Genomic DNA, 22834 nt, shown 5'->3' with positions numbered 1-22834 from the left:
AAACCACTTAATTCGAAAGCGAACCAGCTTAATTCGAACCTGCTTGAGGCGTGTCCGCAGAAAAGTCTGTCATGATGTCTGCAGAGAAACTCCGTGACTCTTGTGTGATGTATGATCAATGCGACTGCTGCTTAAGACGTGAAAAGGACAAACGCTTGCCCTGTCCACTCGTCCTACACGACTCCGCCCATTTCACTATTTGTGTCTCGCTGTTTCGCCGAGTTTACCCAACTAGACTGAAAGTCCTTTTTGGGGCTTACTATCTAGACCGGTTATAACGAAGTTGGTTATAACGAAATGGCGGCTACAACGAAGCGATCACGATTTCCCATTCTCTTTTGCACTTCGTTATACCTAAATCGGTTATAACGAAATAGCGGATATAGCGGAGTGATTTCCGATTCCCGTTTACTTTGTTATAACCGGTCTCGACAGTATAAGGTCCGCAATTTTTGTTTCACATCATTTACTCCCCTGACCTGGGGGACTTTACCGTGCCTCACGTAATAGTGATCCTTGCGCTAACGCAAAAAGTTTTAATAAACTTTTTAGACGCCATTTTGTCCTTATCGCCAAAGTTGTCTTTGCGTGGATTTATCCTTGTCAATTTAGGACGCTAAGCAGCTCCTTCCTAGCAGGTGTCTGTACAAGTTTGCCAAATAAAAGTATCCATTCTCGTTCCCATCTTGAGAACCATAATATAAAAAAGGTCGGTTCCTCGCGGGGCACTATTAATTTTCCCCTTTACGTGGTGAATCAGGACACTTCTTTATGCATTTAAGGTCATTCATTTTACCATTGATATATACGCAAACAAAAAAAAAAGAGTAGGTTTGTTTTCTGAGAACTAAACCTCCTAGGAAATACTCTCTGCAGCGTATACTACCAGCGCGCAAGGTTACAACGAATTCATACCATTGCAGTGATCACCTTCTACGAGCGCCATCTTTATCATGTATGGAACGGGCATGCGCCGTAGCTACTTCTACATAATACCGGAAAGTGCAACAATCTGATTGGCTGCGGAAAAATTATAAATATTAGAGCTGGCCACGCCTGCGTTTCTTAAAATGCCGGTGACTAAGGTGACTCGTCATGTTTCGCCCGGTTGATAATCACCTACCTTGGGCCTCAACCAGGCGAACTTGAACGGGGGCGTTTGGTGATAGAACACCGACGTCTGGTTGGCCGGGAAGTCGGGGTCCTCGAAGAGGACGTGGCTGTCTCCGTTCGTCGTGGCCTTGATGAGGCTCTTAGGGACCTTCTCGAGGTCCGCCATCCGGGAGGCCGATGTCGCGAGGCCCGGTCACGCCGCCTGCGAAAGGGAGAGACAATGGGGCCGTTACATCCCGGTTCCTCTGCTCCGCACTCTAGGGTTTGGTAAAATAGCTGGCGACGGTAGCTTGAGGAAACTTCTGTCGACCATTCTGGGTTCCCGTGAGTCACGCTTAGTCCAGCTGCTTGCAATCCGGCTCGCTCGTGGCGCCGAGCAAAGACGACGAATTTGAGCGTATTTTGTGCTAAAACCCTCGGTATTGCGAAGAGCGTCTTTTGCAAGTAACAACCACCAACACAGATGACCATGAACTTTTGACCGGAAGTACTAAGCGTTTGCCTTGTTTTCCGTTGTGTGTCTACATTTGATAGTGTTTACAACTGCTCAGTCGGGATAACGTGCTTATGGATCGCGGTTACAAAACAAGGTGTGAGGAGGTGGACAAAGCGCCCAATGCCTGCAAACGTCTCGAAGCATTGTTCAGCATCTCTGCCTTCCTCGCCATGGGCAACGCGCGGATGCGCAAGAGCAACCGATCTACGTGGTAGGTGCCCGCCACTAAATTCCAAACGCTTCGCATGATGGTAAGTTGCTCTCTTTCTTAAATCAAAACTTTTTCTTTTTCCGTTGTTACGCGAGAAACTCGGGGAACGAAGTGCTCACTCTCTAAGCGTAGATCATTTAGTGGCTCTGCCATAAAGTTTGTCTGTCACGAGTAACGCTCATACGCCTCTATTGAAAAACCATACCCGTCGCAAACGACGTTTTAACGTGAGTCGCGTTGCACTCAAGCCTGCCCAGAAGCAATTGAGTCTGTTTTATGAATGTTTAGAGAGTGGGATGTTAATCTGCCTCTAGGGGGGATCCCGGTGTCTCTGCAAATCGATCCTCTACTACCACAGCAAGAAACATTCATTCAAGCAAGCAGCAACGAGCTCGGCCGACCGCATAATCTCGAACCAAGGTCGAACTATTAATTAACTCGACGATTAATGCCCTAAATCGGCGGAGCCAATTGTCCGGCTCACCGATGAAGTCGTAATATCTGTCAGGCTTGTCGCGGCGCGCGAAGATTGCATAACCTTAATAACCTCGCGCGTTTAATTAGTCGAAAACTCCATTGCCTCGTGGCGACATTGGGGTCACTTAGCTTGGGCAACCACAGTTCTCGATCGCAGAAACAAAAGCGATAACGTCAAGACAATGCCACTCCCCCCAAAAAAACAGCAAACACTTAACGTCAAAAGTTTCAAACTGAAAGCGAGAGTTCGCTGACCGTGCCCGAGGAGCGCGCTGATTGGATTAGGTGTCACGTGACTCTACAATCCGGGCACCGCTCAAGCTTGTATACGAGACTGTCATTGTCCAGCTGTGTTTTCATTGTGTCGGGACGGCTTTTTCCAAACGCCGCACGAGTTGTGTTGTTTGGCAGTTGCGTAATTGTCAATGGAGCGCTCAGCTCACGTCGTACGCCCCACCAGTCCTTCTGGTGCCACAGCGAAGAGAACGAGCCGGTGCTTTCATTGTCTTCCGTAACTACGAAGACAATGACGTGTATGCCGTGTGTCTTTCTTTTCTTCCTAGGCGACAGTCTTTCGTGAAATCCTAGTCTAGAATGTGACCGAGGCTTTGCTCATTATTTTTTATTTAATTCCTTTCGAAGGAAGCCGTACGTTTTTGTTGCACTGCTTGGTTTGTTTAGGAGATAAAAACCTAAAGATTGAATCTTATGGGGTTTGGCAATTAAGTACCTTACAGTATCTATTACGTGGTTTTTAAAGAAATATTGTTTTTAGTCTTGTGCTTTCTTTCGCGTGTCTCCATGTTCAGCTGCTTGTTTTAGCATACGTATTTTGTTGTTTAGCGTACTTAGCATACATATTCCGCTGTCGTAGATTGTGCATACGTATATAGCTGTTGTCCTGCCCTGATCTGTAAGGGGGTGGGCCCCCTGTCGGGCCAACACCACCTAACATATTCAGGGTTTGCGGACACATCCTTCTCTTCTTCCATGGAACGTCATCACAGCCGGACGGCGCCGACTCGGGTATTGGAGCCGAGCCCAACTCCGAGCGTCCATGGACGCCCTGATTGGACACGAGGGCCAGCCGAACGCTGACGCGGCACTCGCGTCCAATCGGTGTTTCTCCTCGATCTCACCGTGAGTGCGTCACAATTAGAGTGCACAGGCTCGTCAGGTACCTTTGTCCCTGCTTCACTCCTCGGCATTGCCGGTGAAAAACAAACAAACAAGCAAGCGAACACATAAGTAAACGAAAGAACAAGCAGACAAACGAACAAACAAATATATCAATGTTGACAGAAAGCCTAGTAACCACCAGCAGTTGTTTACATCGGATTTGGTAGAATGAGAAAAAGGTATCAGACAAGCGTTAGGAATTCAGTGTCTATAACTCGGACCACTTTACGTGAGGGGCGTCAGATAGAAATACACCAGGTATTATGAAGAAAAAAAATGAAAACCGAGTTTTTGTCACTTAAAAAATAAACTATAGGTATCGCCGATCGCTCATCACACTCCGCCCGAATGTAGCGCTAGCGGTTCAGTTTACATGCCAAAGCCTTTAAACTTTCCGTTTTACCCGATTCAAAAGTCACGAGTGATTTTCGGAAATCTTCAGTGAGAAACTTCGGGTTCGTTTTCTGTATCAAACTCCATTTATATCCGCGAATTCGCAGACTTCATTGACCGCCCTTTTTCTCGTTGAATATTTTCTAATATAACGAATAACCGTCGGTCTTAGGGCACGTGATCAATCTTTGTACGCATACTCAAGCTCGAAGAACAGGCTCAGGAGATGAAAATAAGGTGATTGATTGGTCCGGTGAGGAGGCGTACACTTCAACTCTCCCACTTCAATATCGAGAGCTCTTACCATATCTTGCTTCCTAGTCATTCACCTGTCCTTTTTTTTACGCCCTTTTTGCATACATAATATGCCTTTCATGTGGGTCACGCATTCTTCGCTACCCCCTTCTCACTTTCCTACTTTCCCATTCCGTCAGCATATATATGATCAGGTTTCTCTAGCCAATCCATTGCTCAAACTCCTTTCCGGGTCGCCGCCGGCCATTTCAACGAACCATCGCCCATTAACTTTCTTCTCGCAAACCCGCGCGTGAAACAGTATTGCGTGAGCACCCAGGAATCCATTAGCGGTCAGTAGTTGACTGACGCCAGTAGTTTCTTAAGCCTTTCTACTTTCTAAAAGATCAGGTCCCTCTGATCTGATAACCCCCGACCCCGATGTGCTTCAAGCGAATATACTGTCGGGAACTTTCATCGAAATTGCAGTTCGACTGGTTCGCCGAACTTTCGTAAATGAACGTTTATGTTTTGACTCGTCGCTAAGGGGTGGCGCTGTAATCGTATTTAGTTCGGTCTCGGTGGACGCGAGCGGTCTGGGTTTCAAGGGTGAGTTTCCCAACTGAGCGTTTTAGTCACGTTGAGTGAAACGGACGTTGGCGACATATCCGTGCTCAAGTGTGTCTCGCAGTCGCGTGTCCGCGTCGACGACGCAATAGCGTAGCCGACCACTATCGGAAACGTCGAATCCGGTTCGAGAATTCGGACGCATATCGTTCCGTCGAACGCTCGAAGGGCAATCGGTGCGTACAATTAGCTCGCTCGGCGAAGGGTATACAGTATAATAGGAGTGAGCACTGGCGCGCGACCCGAGAGAATGTGTGTGTGTGTGTGTCCTTCGGAGGCGAAAGTGAAAAGGGGAGCGTGCCGCTGTATACGCCACACCCCGTACCAAGGTCGATAGTGTTGGGATTTTATAAGTCACCTATAACGGAAGTCAGGCGTGGGAGCGCAGCTTGGATACGAGTGTGTCGTCGGCGTTCGTATCGGTCGTTTGTTCGAATTAATCTGTTTCGCAATAAGTCAGTCCGAGAGCAGCCAACGCTTCGACCCTCGAACACACTCTAAAAAAAAGCCCGTGAGTCTGCGAGTTGTGACATTAAGCAATGCAAGCGTGACGTTTTGCATTGCTTAATGTCACAACTCAGACTGCGTTTTTTGGTCTCAACAGATGTTTCGGCATCGTGATTCACTGAGCTGCCTCCGTAAGTTGCGGTGATTGGCTCTCGGAGTGTTGTGCGGGAAAGTAGACGCACAGACACTTTTTAGAGCGCAGCGTCAAAATGTATTGTCACGGCGTGTACACTATATGACCGGATAAACCAATCGCGGAAGGTGAATGCGCTGTGTTCCTACGCTTTTTTGCTTAAATGTACTCTAATGCGACTTATGACCCTCTTAATGTAACCTGTACAGTAATCAATGTACTCGCGTTTGAGTGTATGAATTATTGTATGTAAATTGCGTAACGAATCAATGCGCTTTCGTATGAATAGTGCACTTTTATTATTTCGAGTGTATTACGGGGTGTACTGTGCAGTGCTTGGTTTAGACGAAAACTGTGAACTCTCCCAGTGAATGAACCCTAATTATTTTCAAGTTGGAAGGTGTAGCCGGCGCCGCTATAGGGGTGGCCAATGTCGCCTTTTTATTTATTTTTCTTCTCAGTTATTAAAGAAAGATGATTGAGCGTGTTGGGGGGTGGCAAAATTATGAAAACGAAAGAGGGGCATAGAAGGCAATACAGACGACACATCCTTGCGTCGTCTGTGGCGTCTTTTATGTCCCTCTTTCGTCGAACATCGACTTCCATCGAACTCTAGGCCAACGTCGAGTTCAGATTTCGAAAACAAAAGCAAACCTGGTGGAACTCGAAACGTCACCAGGTTCGTGATATCCCTAATGTTATCCCCCCCCCCCCCCCCCTTGTCGTGCGCGTATAATTGTAACTTACAATGGCGCCCTCTAAACAACGAGATCAAAGACTATACCAAAAACAAAGACAATGCCAAACAAAGTAAACAAAAAGAAGTAACGACCTTACTTTTGTTGCGAGGCCAGAGAGAAATTAGCGACGCTCGGTTTTCGCTCGTAATTTCTCCGAAGCCCGCTAACCTCCAGCACGGCGTCGCAGGCGTCGCTCTCGTCCGATGCGCACGCTGGTCACGGCGCGACGGAGAAATTGGAGCAGAACTCAACGAGGTAGCAGAACTATACAAACACCCAGACGTACGCGCGCGCACGCTTGTTAGTGCCGTCTCGGTCGCCGCCATCTTGAACTTTCCTTCGGCGCAGCGTTGTCTCAAGGAGGAAAGTGGATAGGAGTTCTCCAAGGGCGACAGAGAGGAAAGTTTGTATTTAAAGAAACACCGCGCCATTTGAAGAACACCACGACGGCGAGACGAGACAGAGGGGGAAAGATGGAGATGACAACAAACAAGGAGGGCAAAGATTGAGCCGCAGACCAAGAAGTAGTACAGCGAATGCGACGGGTAATCCTGAGTTGTTTTTTTATTATTATTTCTGTGAATGATTGGTTTAGCCGATGATAGTGAACCCCCAAAGGCAATAGCCGCCATGATGATCCACTTTTAGCGCTGATTGATTGCCTCTACTAAATCGTAACATAGGCCGCGGTCAGACTAGAAATGAAACAGAGTACGGTTGTCACAGTTCTCGCGTTTTCGATAGGCAGTTTTTGGAAGTTGTGGTCCTAAGATATTGATCATGATACGGGGTGTTATCTTTTTACTCGATACAGATTTTTCAAGGGATGAAACACTTTTTGGAAAAGAAAAAAAACGAGTTAGAGGTGAATTCTGCGTACTTTTAACCCGTGAATCTGAAAATCACGTTCGTTTTCCCCGAAGACGTAACTAAACGCGAGAAAACGCGAACAACCTCCGACCAGTCGTGACATCATACTAGGATCTTTGGGCCGCCAAGCGCGTGTCGCTCGTGTGGGCGGCAGTGCGCGTGCAATTGCAAGCTTTCCAGGTAAGTTCCCCTGCACTGACACCAGTCGTGACGTCTCTTTCTGACCTTTTTGAAAATAGCAAGGGTGCCCGTGCGTAGCTTTGACAGGCGCTGAAGATAAGCGAGAGCGAAGGTTCCGAAAACTCCTATACTTCATCTCACCATAGTACGGACTAACTGCGAAGGCTGTGCAAGCGCGAGCGGTTAGCTTCGACATCCTTGACTGGAGCACTCGCTGCACGAGGGCTCGTGCAGTCGCCGAGGCTTCATCCAAAGCAACTAGCTCGGGCTTATGGCACGCGCGGCTAACAATAGTCCATGCTAAGGTGAGACGAAGTATAGTGTGACGTCACGCCCCGGGAAGGAGGAGCTTCAGTGGTATTTTGAAAATTACTTTCTGCAGCCTCCGTGCCCCAAATTGAAAAATGATATCGACATTCGTGATCCTGGAGGCCAAAAAAAGACGATTTAGGTGTTTTCTTTTCTCAAATACGGAACCGTTTCAGTTACCCTTTAAAAAAGGCATCTTGACTGCTACGTAAATGCCGTCTTCAGTATATGTTCCTTGCGCTCGGTGGATATTCCAGGGGCGAGCAACCGTTGCTATCTGGTGAGTAATTAATCAAAATTTGTCAGCTTACTTTGCAATTTTTGAGAATAAACATGCGGTTCCATAAAGAAAATCGCCGAGCGTTTTATAGATTCACTAAATCACTAATTCTCAAAAAAAAAAATTTGAGCGCGTGAGAAGCCCAGTAGTGCGCTAAATTTACCACTCGTGCAGCAGGTATAAGGCTGGGGCCTTATACCTGCTGATTAGAGACGGAAAAAATCGTGCGGGCGCCTTATCGCACCGGTAGCTTTGTACCTGTCGCACGAGCGGTAATGTTAGCGCACTACTGCGCTACTCACGCACTCAAAGTCTTTTTGAAAATGAATGATTTAGTGTTTTCTTTTAATTACGCTCAGCGAGTTTCTAATTGCAACCGTATGTCTATTTTCACTAATTAAGTGAATTAACGAATTTCAATTCCCAACTCTTCAAACTGCGACGGTTGTTCGCCCTCGAATGTCCGCCGAGATAAAAAAAAAAAAAAAAAGGCATAGCGAAGACGGCATTCACGTAACCAGAAAGACGCCTTTTTTAAAAAATGTATTTCGAATAAAAAAATAACACCGGGTACATGATCTCATTCTTGTTGCGCCACTAGGATGAGAGATGGCGTTGATTGGGGTCCAATGAATAGTAGACAATTGATACAGAGAGCGCCTCCTTAATTTACTCTCTATAAAAACTTCGCTCCGTCCTCATAGTCACGTTTTTTAGGTCATCAAATGCTCGAAACACCGCTGTTGGAGTACGCATTAGTTTGCAATGCTCCCAGTCTCAAACATTTCCTCATGTGACACTCCAGTCTCCGCCACAAGAAAAATGCATAAGCAGAGCATAAAATAAAACAAGGGCACGTTTTAATTTTATACTTCGTCAAAAAAAAAAAAGAAAAGATTATATTCCTAAAGGAGTGATTCGGAACTAGCGACAGCTGCTATCGATGTGTAAAAAGAGAGAGGGAAAAAAAGACGACGAAGTGAACATCAGACTGCGTGTAGAGCCGTGAAAACACTAAAGCCGCAGTTAGCCCGCTCATCCATCGTGCAAAAGACCCGATGTTAGCAGCGGACACGATGAGAGTATTGTCTGCGAAAAGGCCCCAGGCGCGTTCGAAGCAAACTTTATGCACGCTTCAAACGTGTCCGCAAACAGTTTGTTTGTATGACCAGTGTGACACGACCGCCATACAAGCAGGAAACGCGCGTAGGTGTATGCCGCCTGTCGCTTGTATACGGTGTATCGACAGCATGTACCTGCGAGTTACCTCACTGACGCCCCAACAAATCCCTTCTTTTTCCGTTCAGGGTGGCCAGACTGATGCCTCGAACCAATCTTTTTTTTTTTTTTTTTTGTCGTTCAAGGTGGCCAGACTATATAGCTTTCGAAGTGTGGCTGCTCACAGACGCCTGTAGAGGTCCCACGAATGGAGGGAATATCGGGCCTCTCTCTTCTCGCACCTGCTGAGCCGCTTCGCTGCAGGGCGCTTAATAATACGAGACCGGAATTTCGACCTGTTCAATGACCTCGTTTTCTCGACCACACGTGTACGCCGCCGAAGAACGCCTACCGACCCCTATACTTTCCGAAAGCTTATATTGTGCTCCAGCATTTTTCTTTTCTTTTTTTCCACTTACTGTCGCACCAGTTATTAGCTCCCCCCCCCCCCCCCCCCTCACCCCAAGCCTGTTTGCAGTCACCTCTTGTCTGTTCATGTATTTCGTCAACAATTCAAATTCACTTCGGTGGGATCGGTGGCCGGATGTGCTAGCGCACCCGAGCTCGGTGCATGGCGAGCGCGAACCCTCATTCTGCCGAAACCAGAGATCCTGGCCTCAATACCCCCCTGGCCGTTTAGATCTGGATGGGCATCGTACAGGAGTGCGGTCCTGTACTGCGCGATGAACGTTAAAGCCCCCGAGGGGCTTTAAACTCGTCGAACACAAAGTTGAGGCCGAAGTTGACGGAATGCACCGATTAGACAATCACGACGATGACTTCGCATTTTTTTCGCCGACGTACAATCGTCGCGCTTCGCGAACTTTCGGCTCCAACTTTGTGTTTGACGAGTTTAGGGCCCCAGGGTAGCAATCGTACCGCGCTGGCAAAATTTGTCATCTACTGCAGTGACACTAGACGCCTAATGGGGCTTTAGAGCTTTCCATTGCTTAACAACCGCGCGAAAAATGCTGAGTCACCGAGCTGTGGACGCATGCGCAGCGTCCGATATACCGCACAGCAGAGCAACAGCGCATGCTCAGAAGGCGTTTCACAGCCCAGCAGACGAAGATGGCATCACGCAGAAGGCGATTCTTGGAAAGGTCTATAACTAGCACCGCGCTGTCTAAAACATAAGCGCGAGCTAATGACACCAATAAAGTGGCGCGAGTCACAGGTTCTTTTCTGTTTATGATTGATCCAGCGATGACAGAACACGCACAGAAACACGACGAGCACCATGACGGTTCGCTTTTTCGAAAACTGTCTGATTGGTCTCATCAGCTCGAAGCGCCTGCACTTGATGTGAAGCGAAGTATAAACCCGGAGTCACACTGCACATCCAGAGTGTCTGCAAACACGAGTCACCGTAATATCCGTGGTTCGAATGCCGGATGCCCAAGTTTCTGCTCGAACTCATTGCTTCGCGGCATTCGAAGCACGGATCTCGCGATGACTCGCGTTCGAATCTTTTTGCAGACTGTCTTTTGTGTAATGCATAAGTAGAGTGACTCCGGCTTAAATGCGAAAGTTTCGAGTCGTCGTCAGTGTCTGTTTAAATAATCTTCTAGTCTTATTAGCGGTTAAAGTGACTAAGGACACTTATAGATTGCGAAACGTAGAGTGTGGCTTACGCTGTATATGGTTCCTTGCTCGTGATTGGCTCTCCGGCGTTCTGATTGGCTAATGGCGCAGTCTCATTGGCTATAGGAGCGGTAATGAGATGCTCGGCCACGCCGTGCGTTTGAGATTTCAGTGACCATATCGCTAGACATATGCAGTCTGTTGCTACCTTACTATTGTATTTACTGTTTCGTATGCAAGCGATTGAGTGAACGGTTAATAAACTATCTTTAGTATTTGCAAATTCAGAAGCTAAAGTAACTATACCGGTCGTTACACGTATGTACACTGTTCAAAATACAAAAATTATATCGATTCAGCAATTGCAGATGTACTGTCTTTGCACGCACCTGTTTGAACGTTTGTTTCACGTACAGCGGTTGAAGTGGCTATCTCCATAAATATGACTTCTATTCACCCTTCCGCATACAAGCGATCAAGCGACACGCTGTGAATAAGTTGTTCGCATAAACCTATTTATTGTTCCCTATAGAGCAGCTGTACAAATAAACCGATTCTTAAAAAGGCATCTCTCGTTCTACCTTTGAAGTTGACGTGACACTCAGAAACATATACTTGCACTTGTATTATCCACTACTAAATACGAAGAACCAAGTGACCAAAACCCCATAAGAACGTACTTACACGCATATCAAAATACACGTAAATCTCCTACCTGCTCCAAATGCCGCCTTTGGATGGCAGCTAAGGTCACTATAACCAAACACGTATACTATCCTTATACTTCACGCCGTGCGCACACGACAGCAGATCGTGTATTGTTTATGCGGACGCAAACACGGAGCTTGCCACGTTCTCCTCCACGCGGATCTGCCCGTCACGTCTAAACACACAGTTAGGTTGCTGTCAACTTGCTTTTAGGTTCAAGGCTTTCTTCCTTCGGGGGTCCTGTCGTTAAGTAGAGCACTGACTGACTCCCCAAAAGCGGCAGCGGCCGTCATATTTTTTTTTCTTTTTTCTTGCCTGTCAGTTGTTTCTGGTGTTTGAGGAGTTGTCGAGCGAACACGCGTCCTTCGCAGCGCGGCCTGTCAGACTTCGTTGTTCAGGAATGGTAATCGGCGGCTACCGTGAAGTATCAAGGTCGAATTTGATGGGCTTCTGCGCGAACCTTTTTTCTTCCTTCTCGTCTACGGACTTGCCGGCATGCTAGCTCTGATGCGGGTTCTGAAACGAAAACGAATCTGGAATGCCTCCATCGGCGAGCGCAAAGCAGAGTAGGCGCGTTTGATAAAGATTTTTTTTTTTTTTCTGGCTGCGTTCTAAATTGGCGGTCGGACTCTGCTCGTTTTGTTCATTGGCTAATTTATACAATTTTTTTTTACAGCATAGTGTTTGACGACACCCCGCAGTTTGTGGGCAACCTGGCGATTCCAAGCGGTTGGCCCAGGCTGCCCCTCCGACAATCATAAGTGGTCATCTTGGCCACGAGGGGGCCAAGGGCAACTGGCCACGCGAGCGGCGCTCCGCCGCTGATAAAAGGCCGTCGCAGCGGATGCGCGGGGGCTGTTGGGATCGCGGCGCAGGCGATAGCGGTCATTAAATGTTTACGTGTTGTTGAACCGGTGTGCTGTGTCATTCTCCGAGACGGGTAGCAGCAAGGGAAATCCCACACTGGCGCCCAGACGTGATATGCTGCTCGTCTGGGAGGATGGCAGCAAACTGGGTTCGTTCTTACGTTTTACATAGTCAATTTTGCGTTCCTGAGTTTGCCCAAAGTTGAGGGGGCGTTTCTTCGGAAGCCCACGTTCATCGAACTGCGCAAGTCTCCACTACAAGATGATGCCGTCTACAGAGGACGCCGACAGAAACGTGAGTGAGGACGACCTTTTGACGCTCGGTGCACTCGCGGATAACGCCGCCAGTGACATAAAACCAGACGCTAAGCCTGCAGTCTCAGTCCCGGTAGACGCATCATTAGAGGGTGGTCTGGCAGAACTAAGAGTGGCCATGACCATGCTTCTTAACATACAACGAGAGCAGATGATGCGCTCAAGACCCACTCCTGCTGAAAGTACGCCCCCCAGGGACTTCCTAAGGCTCTCGCTTAGCGTTCCGGTTTTTTCGGGGTACGCAGATAGAAAGTCAGTTGCGATGTTCGTCTCAGAACTGCGGGACTACCAAGCTGCGTCGGGAATTGACGACGAATCCATCCTCACCCGCCTTTTGCCGGTTGCACTGACAGACAGTGCAGCACTGTGGAGGCAAAGACAAACTAAATTCACAAGTATGTCAGATTTTGAGGCACGATTTAGGATGGAGTTCCTGCCTCCGGATTACAGCGTGCGGATAAAGGACGAGCTGCGCGCGCGCACACAGCACCCGGAAGAGTCACTTATTGAGTTTGTAAGGGCTCTCCAGGGCCTGTACGATATCGCCGACGCCGCGGCACCGGACGCGGAGAAAGTACAACGCGCCATCCGCCAAAGCCACCCGCGTTTCCATCCCCATCTCAGGGGACGTACCTTTACGAATTTAGACGAGATGGCACGGGAGGCAATCACCATCCAGGCCGACATCCTCGCGGAACTAAGATACCGACCCCCTCCACCGCAGAACATGACTCTGGAACCATCATTTGCGTGGTCTGGAAACGCACATGCACATAGAGTCGAGAGAGAACAAGACGATTCCAATCAGGCGCCCGTCCCCCGAACCCCAGATCCTGGTGCATACGAATCACGAACCCTAGATCCTCGTGCATACGAATCACGGAGGTGCAGCGGTTACGAAGGCACGCAATCACAACGCTACAGCCCCTCCATTGGTCAAGATGAGTTCTTGTCCTCTGGACCGGTAACGCGGAGCTCGGGAGAGGCAAAAGAGAGCGGGACACCGCACGAAGCCGACGGGCGGGTCACGCCCCGTTGTTTTCGATGCGACCAGCCAGGACACATACACCGGGACTGCAGCGAACGGCAGCGGCCGCCTCAGACACAGGGAAACGGCTACGGCCGGCGGTGGTAAGAAATTTCTACTCTCCGCCGGCCGCGTCAAAAACACAATCCACGAGATCGAGTCGCCGCAGCCGCCTCCGGGCCTCCCGGAGGCTCACACGGGCTCCGGGGACTGACGCTTTTCTATCGACCCTCGGTGGCCCTCCATCACTTTTTCTTCCTCATAACACTCCTCGTTGTGAGACTCCCGGCGTGTTCGATTTTCCATGGACACCCGGGCGCCCAGCTCACACCGTTCGCGGTGTTGAGACTCCCGGCGTGTCTGCTCGTGCATCGACAACCGGGCGGCCAGCTCACAACACTTTCCGTCATGAGACTCCCGGCGTGTCCGCGTTCGCGTCGACAACCGGGCGCCCAGCTCACACCGTTCGCGGTCTTGAGACTCCCGGCGTGTCTGCTCTCGCATCGACAACCGGGCGGCCAGCTCATAACACTTTCACTCTTCGTCGTGAGACTCCCGGCGTGTCGGCTTTCACACCGACACCCGGGCGCCCAGCTCACACCGTTCGCGGTCTTGAGACTCCCGGCGTGCCTGCTGTTGCAGTGACACCCGGGCGGCCAGCTCACAACACTCTCCGTCATGAGACTCCCGGCGTGTCGGCTTTCACACCGACACCCGGGCGCCCAGCTCACACCGTTCGCGGTCTTGAGACTCCCGGCGTGTCTGCTCTCGCATCGACAACCGGGCGGCCAGCTCATAACACTTCCACTCTTCGTCGTGAGACTCCCGGCGTGTCGGCTTTCACACCGACACCCGGGCGCCCAGCTCACACCGTTCGCGGTCTTGAGACTCCCGGCGTGCCTGCTGTTGCAGTGACACCCGGGCGGCCAGCTCACAACATTCTCCGTCATGAGACTCCCGGCGTGTCGGCTTTCACACCGACACCCGGGCGCCCAGCTCACACCGTTCGCGGTCTTGAGGCTCCCGGCGTGTCTCCTTTTGCACAGACATCCGGGCGGCTAGCTCATAACACTCTTCGCCGTGAGACTCCCGGCGTGTCGGCTTTCACACCGACACCCGGGCGCCCAGCTCACACCGTTCGCGGTCTTGAGACTCCCGGCGTGCCTGCTGTTGCAGTGACACCCGGGCGGCCAGCTCACAAAATTCTCGGTCATGAGACTCCCGGCGCGTCTGCCTTTGCACTGATCCCCGGGCGTACAGCTTCCACTGTTCCCGGTCCTACGCTACCCGAAGCAACTGCATTTGAGTTGGACCCTAATGCGATTCCCTTTCAGCCAAAGGCCGGCACGATCCCCAGCGTCAGAGCCGCTTTGAAGTTCTCAACACCAAGGATGGTCGCTCTGGATGGCCGGCCGCTAATGGACTCGCACCAGCCGACGGGGGTAGGAACAACCTCACTAAACGAGGAACCGACATTGCTCATCCCAGCTGTGAGTAGAATCGAATCTACACCCAAGTCTCTTGAACCTCGTATGACCGTGAATGTACTAGGTATGCCAGTAGCCGCTCTTTTAGATACTGGAGCAAACATATCGCTTATTGGGGATGCAGTATTTGCGGAATGTAACAAGAGAAAGATACATCTTCGGTCAGCAAACGTGAAATTGCAAGTAGCATCGGGGTCCGTACTGCCTGCTGCCGGCGCAGTCAGGTTACGAATTTCCTTTCATGGTAGAAAACGAAGACAACGGTTCGTATACCTCCCAGAACTGCCGGTGCCCATGATCCTTGGTAGAGATTTTATTGCAGCGGAGCGGGTTTTGCTCGACTTTGCCCAGGCTGGATATTGGTTGGGTGGCGAAACGAAATTAACGCCGTTTACCAGACGGCAGGATTGTATTCGCGGCCAAGCGTTGCCGTTAAACTTTGCCGGGCAGATGCCTTTACTTCCAGACAGCGTGCTCAAAGCCGTGCAAAAGTGTTCCGGTGAAGACAAACAGAAGCAGCTCCAGCAACTGCTGGAACCCTTCTCGCCGATGTTCACGGAAAGACCTGGGAAAACCGATCTCCTACAGCACCGCATCGAAACCAAGGATGCACCTCCCCGGAGGTGCAATCCGAGACCCATAAGTGCTCACAAGCGCGAACTTCTTGATGCGGCGCTATTGGAAATGATCGACACAGGCGCAGTACGTCAGTCAAAAAGCCCGTGGGCTTCCCCGGTAGTCCTTGCTCCAAAGAAGGACGGCACAGCAAGGCTTTGTGTTGATTACAGGCGCCTAAATGAAGTGTCAGTCAGAGACAGTTACCCGTTTCCTAGTATTTCCTCAGTAATGTATGCCCTTGGAAACGCGACTGTTTTCACAACCCTCGATTGCAGCCGCGGATTTCTTCAGATCGAAGTTCATCCGGCTGATGTAAAGAAGACCGCATTCATTTGCCATAGGGGGTTGTTCGAATTCACTCGCCTTCCCTTTGGTTTGTCCAACTCTCCCGCCAGCTTTCAACGCCTAATGGACGTTGTCCTCGGTGACGCGAAGTACGAGTTTGCGATGGCATACATGGATGACGTAGTGGTCTTTTCACGAACATTCGAGGAGCATCTCGTGCACCTTCAGACCATACTCGAACGAATGCGTCAAGCCGGCCTTACGATTCATCCAGATAAAGTCCAGTTGGCATCGCCTGTAATCAACCTTCTCGGATTTGTTGTGGATAACGGAACGCTGCGGCCGAATGAAGATAAGCTGCGCGCAATAACGGAGTACCCACCCCCTTATGACGTCAAAAGCCTACAGAGATATCTCGGGATGATTGCGTTTTATAGAGATTTTATTCCGCAATGCGCTGAGATAACTGAACCCCTGAACCGATTGCTCCGCAAAAAAATGAAATGGTGCTGGGGGCAAGAGCAGCAAACCGCATTCGCGTGTCTTTCAAGGGCTGTGACTGAAAACGCGTGTTTAAACCTGCCCGACTTGAATCGTCCGTTCGTCTTGCAGACCGACGCAAGCGATTACGGATTAGGAGCAGTCCTTCTGCAGGAACATGACAGCGTTCTTCGTCCCGTAGCTTTCGCCAGTCATACGTTAACCGGAGCGGAGCGAAACTACTCAACGACCGAAAAAGAGTGCCTGGCAATTATTTTTGCGCTTAAGAAGTTTGACATGTACCTTGACGGCGCTTCGTTTAGCATTCAAACTGACCACATGGCTCTCTCGTGGCTCAAAGGGCTTCAAAACCCTGCAGGACGACTCGCTCGATGGGCCCTTTCGCTCCAGCGCTACAAATACACAATCGAGTACAAGCGTGGAGTGGCTAACCAGGTTGCAGATGCGTTATCCCGTGCTCCACTTCTCGGGCAGGAAATGCAGGTGGATCCCGACTTGGTGGCACTGGCCAATGCGGCGCCCATCACACCAGAGTCGCGGTGGGGTACCCTGGTGAGCAGAGAGGAGCTCCGAGCGGCCCAGCTGTCCGATGGACTTTGTCAGAAGGTGATGCACCAGCTGGCAGAAGAAAACTCAGCCGACGCTGGGAATCCCAGAGACTTGGACTCATACCTGCTCAGCAGCGACGGCATCCTGCTGCGATACATCCCCCAAGCGGACGATGGGTCCAGCGGCCCGCCATTCCGGTCTGTAATACCACGTAAACTGCGTAAGTCATTTATAAGATATATGCATGATCCCGCCTTGGCAGGCCACAGCAGTGGGAGCAAAACTTACGCAAAGTTGTCCCAAATTGCAACGTGGCCAGGTATGAGGCAGGATGTGATGAGGTACGCTCGTAGCTGCCCGGTTTGTCAGAAGGCAAAACCCCGAGGTGGCCAACCACCAGGTTTAATGCAGTCGGTCGAAAGCAAGTACCCCTGGGAGTGTGTTGCCTGCGACGTTGTCGGTCCCTTTCCCCGTAGTCCACGCGGCAATCAGTATTTGCTAGTAGTGACCGACCATTTCACAAAATGGGTCGAAATGTTTCCTTTGCGCAAACTAGACTCTAAGAAAATCTGGGACTGTCTTCTCGAGACGTTCGCGCGCTTTGGCTTTGCCGCAACGCTTATTACAGACAACGCTTCTTATTTTATTAGCAAGGTGTTCGTGGATGCGTGTAAGGCGCTAGGCATACGGCACAAACGGACTTCGCCATACCATCCACAGGCGAATATCACGGAAAGAGTGAACCGTAACCTGAAGCAGATGCTTGTATCGCATACAGAGCGACACAAAGACTGGGACGCGAAATTAGCAGAAATGGCATTCGCTACCCGCACAACAATCAACCGGTCCACGGGTTTTACTCCGGCCCAACTTAACTTTGGAAAAGAGCTCGTGTTTCCCCTGGGAAACGGCCTCCTTTGCACAGATCCTGCAAGCACGCAGCGCACAACCACGCAGTTCGCAGAAGATCTCCGGAAGCGTTTCACGGAGAACCTGCGTGAAGCTCGAGAGAGCCTCGACGTCTCGAGACTGCAGCAGGCAAACCAGTACAACAAGGGGAGGCGAAATCTGCAGTTCAAGGTAGGAGATCTGGTACTGAGGCGAACTCATCCGCTGAGTGATGCTGCTAGAGGCTTCACGGCCTCTTTAGCAAAGAGGTGGGATGGCCCCTACCGTGTTAGTAGCAAGCTCTCCAACCTGTCTTATGAGCTGGTGCATTGTGAATCTGGTGAAGTGTGCGGGTCTATTCATGTCGCCGACCTAAAAGCTTTCTATGAACCCGAGGAGGTAGATGTGTCGCAGGTTCCAGATGACGACTATCCGGACCACCTCTCGGAAGATTCCACACCGTCTCTACCGCGGTACAACTTGAGACGGCGGTGAAGACGACAGGGAGTAGCACGAGTTCTAAGCGTATTATCTTCATGCCCTCTTCGGTGTTTTGGGGGGGGGAGAAGAGAAATGGTCCGCGCTCCCGCATGCACAGTGGGACAGGCATCTTTCGTGTGCGCGGCTACTTTTTCCTACCGCGCCATGGCCTCATGTTGTTTTTAATTTCTAGTTCCTCGTGCCAGACAGCGGCGACGCAGCTCCCATCATCAGACCACCCCCCATGGCTGCATCGGTACTGTCCGGAAGTACTGACGTCGGACCCGTGCTCGCTCATCTGAGAAGACCCTTGCTGACCAAGAAGGAAGGCCCCCCCCGAAGACCATCAAAGACGTCCTCTGTTTTCGTTTTTGGAAGGGGGGAGATGTGTGGGCAACCTGGCGATTCCAAGCGGTTGGCCCAGGCTGCCCCTCCGACAATCATAAGTGGTCATCTTGGCCACGAGGGGGCCAAGGGCAACTGGCCACGCGAGCGGCGCTCCGCCGCTGATAAAAGGCCGTCGCAGCGGATGCGCGGGGGCTGTTGGGATCGCGGCGCAGGCGATAGCGGTCATTAAATGTTTACGTGTTGTTGAACCGGTGTGCTGTGTCATTCTCCGAGACGGGTAGCAGCAAGGGAAATCCCACAAGTTATAGGAAGATACCGCAAAGTTGGCGGCACACGGGCACACCTTTTGGTATAATTCCAAGCTTCCCCTGGAGAGGACTGGCAGAGCGTAGAACGTGAATACGACACAACTAGGCTGCGGTCGATACATATTTATAGCCTACACGAGACATCGTAAGCTCAGTAGTATTAACACCGACAGTAGGCACCGTTTATCTGCTATATATGTATACATATATTCGGCATACCAGTTTGAGGCCTCAGGCTGCGTTCCGTAGACCTTAAATAAATGGGTTCTTACATCGACGAGATTTATCAAACTTTCTCCAAGAACAAGATTAAAGTGTCGCAATATAATACTACAAACGTCTATAGTGTGTGTGTGCTTTGTGCCACGTCTAATGGATGTCCCCCGGCTTTTCGCGAATGTCAGTGCGTAGAACACGCGAGCGATAATACGTAGATTAATAGATATCGAAACACGAAAGCGGTTCCAACATGTTACGTTATTTCTCAGCCAGACCCCGATAGAACGGACGAACGTGAGCTTTTCTTTATTTTGTTGATCCATGAATCGCTTTTAAGAGTTCCGTGTTGGTACGCTGTGTTTCAGTGGCTTCATCAATTCGCTGATAAGAACGACGTGGCTATTTCTGGGAGGACTCGGATGTGGATTATTATTGCGGCTTGTTTTAATCTCGTAATAGCTCCGATCACGAAAGTAGGTAAGCAGAGGACTGAGGGCATCTAGGCAAGCAATTACTCACATCCGAAAGCCACAGCTGTTTAATATAAAACAAAAGCTGAATATTGATCAAAACATTCAGAAAGAAAAAAGAAAAAACGGCTTTTCCTAATGCTCACTCTATGATTTGAACGTGATGTACAAATAAGTCATTTTCTTTCTGTTGCGTGATAAACAGACGTTTATATTTTTTTTATTGCTACGTTTCATTTACGAAAGCTTGGTAATTGACTAGGATAGAAGATGGATGAGTCCTATTATAACAGTTATATGTACCCTCTTCATTGGGGACAATTTATGTATCATAAAGAAAAATAAGTGACCATGTTCTCGTTGTGATCGCGAATCACCGCCCATTGGTAAGTATTAATGATGAACGAGGCTGACTGTGCAGAAACAAAAACAAAGTGCGATAATTATTTGGAATGCTTATTTATCGTGCGAGTAGTGGTTGCTCTCTGTTGCTGTCGCTGGTAACGATGATCGAAACAGAGTTAAACCCATACAAGCGCTATGAAGGAGGGGCAAATAAGTAACAAAAAAACAGTTAAAGAGTTGTTTTTTTTTATTATTGCGGGAATTGTTGAGCAACACATTTCGCCACTAACTTTGAAAGTATAGTTATACACTTTAATAGAAAAGTGACATCCAAGTTTGTTCAAGAAAATAAAATCCCGTTAGTGTCGTCGCGGTAATCATAAAGCGTTTTATGCTTATTTTCGGTTCCGTGTTTCGCTCTAATAGGATAAAACAGTCATTCGTGAAGTTTTCAAATGATCATTCTAGATGTTGTAACCCCCCCCCCCCTTTTTTTTTCTTCGTGTAAGTATATTTACGAGTACTTGTCAGTGAAGTAAGAAATAACAAACACGTTTACCCAATAAGGCCTACATACAGAATAATACGAACATTAGTTACTCATATTTTTCTCAACCCAGCGAAGAGACTAACATAACAAATAACGTGCCGTGTCCTTATTTTTTTTTTTTTTTGTTTGCGTAAGCGAGCACACGATTGCCAGAAATATAAAAACCCAGGCCAAAGCGACACTATAGCGATGGATTGGGTCTAGATCAGAATACATTCATCTTCCAGAAGCGAAAGTATGCAGTTTACTTGGTTAGAAAACATCATAATCCAAACCGGTTAAGATTATAACATTTATTTTGTTTGTTTTGTTTTGCTTTTGATGGAAAATACGCCATGTTTTCAAGCATGAGTCCTGACTTGACGCATGCATCGTGTAATTCCGCAGTTCGATACCCGTTTGCAAGCAATCGCGCTCCAACATTGACTCTGGTCACAGTGGGTGTGATGAGAGTCTCGTCTCGATTCGGCTGAAGTGCGAATTCTGCCGAGATCTTAATTCGGCTAAAGCTTTCAATTCGGCTGAAGGTTGGCTTAATTCTCAGCTCTGCCGGATGTTCCAATCCAGAAGAATGTACCAGTCCAGCAACTATGGGCATATCTTAGCATAGCTTGAATATTGGGCGATGGACGCGCTCCTAAAGCGAAATGGCGGTGTTCATAGGCGATCCCTATAAACGCTACTGAGATATGAACCCTTCCAATAATCGTTTCTTGCGCGCTGCCATCATCGTCTACGTGGCTGTGGAACACGTTCTGAGCATGCACAGTAAAGCTCCCGCGCATGCGCCGAGAACCCAATGACTCAGCATTTTTTCGTATAGGGGACAAGCACTGGAAAGGTGCGCACAAAGCTATCACTTTTCCTTGATGGTACCTCAAAAAGAAAATCTTGTGAAAGCTTGTCTCACTTGCAAGCTTCCAGCCTATCCGAACACGCCAGCCTTCCTAACGTCTTGCCACATTCTATCGGAGGAGCTGTCGCCAACGTGGCGAAGAGCCAAGCACGGACGGAATGCATGCCTCCCGACTTTCCTGGTCGTCCGCCCGACGACGCTCCTCCCAAACTAAAATGTTCGGCGCCCCGTACGAGCCAGCGCACCTGTAGGGCGTACACTCTAAAAACAATCCGTTTTTGAGACGTTCTTGGACGGCCCCAAGAACTGCTTCAGCTCCTGAAGAACGGTTTCGCCCCACGCACTATCGCCCCTTGGCGACCTAGAACGGCGACCGGTGGATGAAGAACTCTTTCGCAGGGAACAAGAAGCTTAAAAGAACCCCTTGTGGGTTTTACGCGACGATCCCTTTTAGAGGATGCTTAAAGTAACTTTATGAGGGTGCTAACTATGGTGGTTTAGAGAGCCGGAAAACAACGACGCCCCTGCTCGAGCGTTCCTGCTCGTACGCATTAATGAACTCGGAGACAAGTGAACATCTAGTTCAATGAAAAAGAACACAAACAAACCGAGCGACAATCGGATCGCGGTAGCGCAGCGGATCAGCATCCCTTGTGTGCCTGTGAGAAACGGAGCTAGTGGCCAGGATTGTGCATCACGTTTAATCGATAATAAAATAAGAGAGCCAAATAGACTTTGTCTGGAAGCGATAGTTTTTTAAAGTCGTTTCATTCTGGTTGACAGCCTGTGCGAAGGCGTATACAGGTGAACGGCGGGGAAAAGCCTGCACACAAACAAAAACGATGTGCAGAAAGAACATGGCTGACGTGCCGTACCAACTCGCGCCTCTCAAAGCGCAGCAACGGTGCCAGATGCCTAAAAATATTGGGCGGAGATGAGTTTGCGTGTACAAGTTCTATTCAATTTTACTTTTTTTTTTTTTTTGTTTGCGCGAGCTTCGCAAGCTAACAGTGGCCCGACGTTTAAAGCTTAAATTTTCTTCGGTCTCGATTGGTGTACACCAACCAAAATCAAGACGTGGCATAATAGACCGCCACAAAGTGCGTGAGGTTTTCTTGCTGCCGGTTTGTCGGTAACTGTTACACTTCTAAATTGCATTATGTGGTGTGTTCACGTTTTGTTTAAAAAAGAAATAAAAACATGCGTTCGAAGAAGTCGGTTACTCTTCAAGCGGTGCATATGGGGAATCAATGCATTCTTTTAGTGACTGTCCTTATTCTTTTAAGCACAGTTATGCTTAAAACACGATGTCACAATCACATTTTTTATCACCAAAATGCATTGAGCAGAGAGTGTATTAAAAATGGTCGCCGCAAGGCAGCGCGGAAGTCTCTTTTGATATAGACCACTACGGAGCGCGCGCCCAGGGAGATTCAAATGCACGGAACAAGTCGGCGTGCCCT

General features: G+C 49.2%; 1 protein-coding gene across 1 annotated transcript in view; it reads right to left on the bottom strand.

The window, feature by feature from the left end:
• Positions 1-22834, bottom strand: part of LOC8040606 (calpain-C) — a 112195-nt gene that overhangs the window by 72800 nt on the left and 16561 nt on the right. The window contains exon 2 of the mRNA XM_029993694.4: positions 1124-1315. Within this exon, the coding sequence (XP_029849554.1) occupies positions 1124-1279 (156 nt within the window). The 5' untranslated portion in view covers positions 1280-1315. The remainder of the gene's footprint in view (positions 1-1123; positions 1316-22834) is intronic.

The sequence above is a fragment of the Ixodes scapularis genome, unplaced genomic scaffold (assembly GCF_016920785.2).
Source record: "Ixodes scapularis isolate PalLabHiFi unplaced genomic scaffold, ASM1692078v2 PGA_scaffold11__112_contigs__length_91849675, whole genome shotgun sequence".
In the NCBI taxonomy this organism is placed as follows: Eukaryota; Metazoa; Arthropoda; class Arachnida; order Ixodida; family Ixodidae; genus Ixodes; species Ixodes scapularis.
This window is presented reverse-complemented; position numbering and strand designations above follow the sequence as displayed.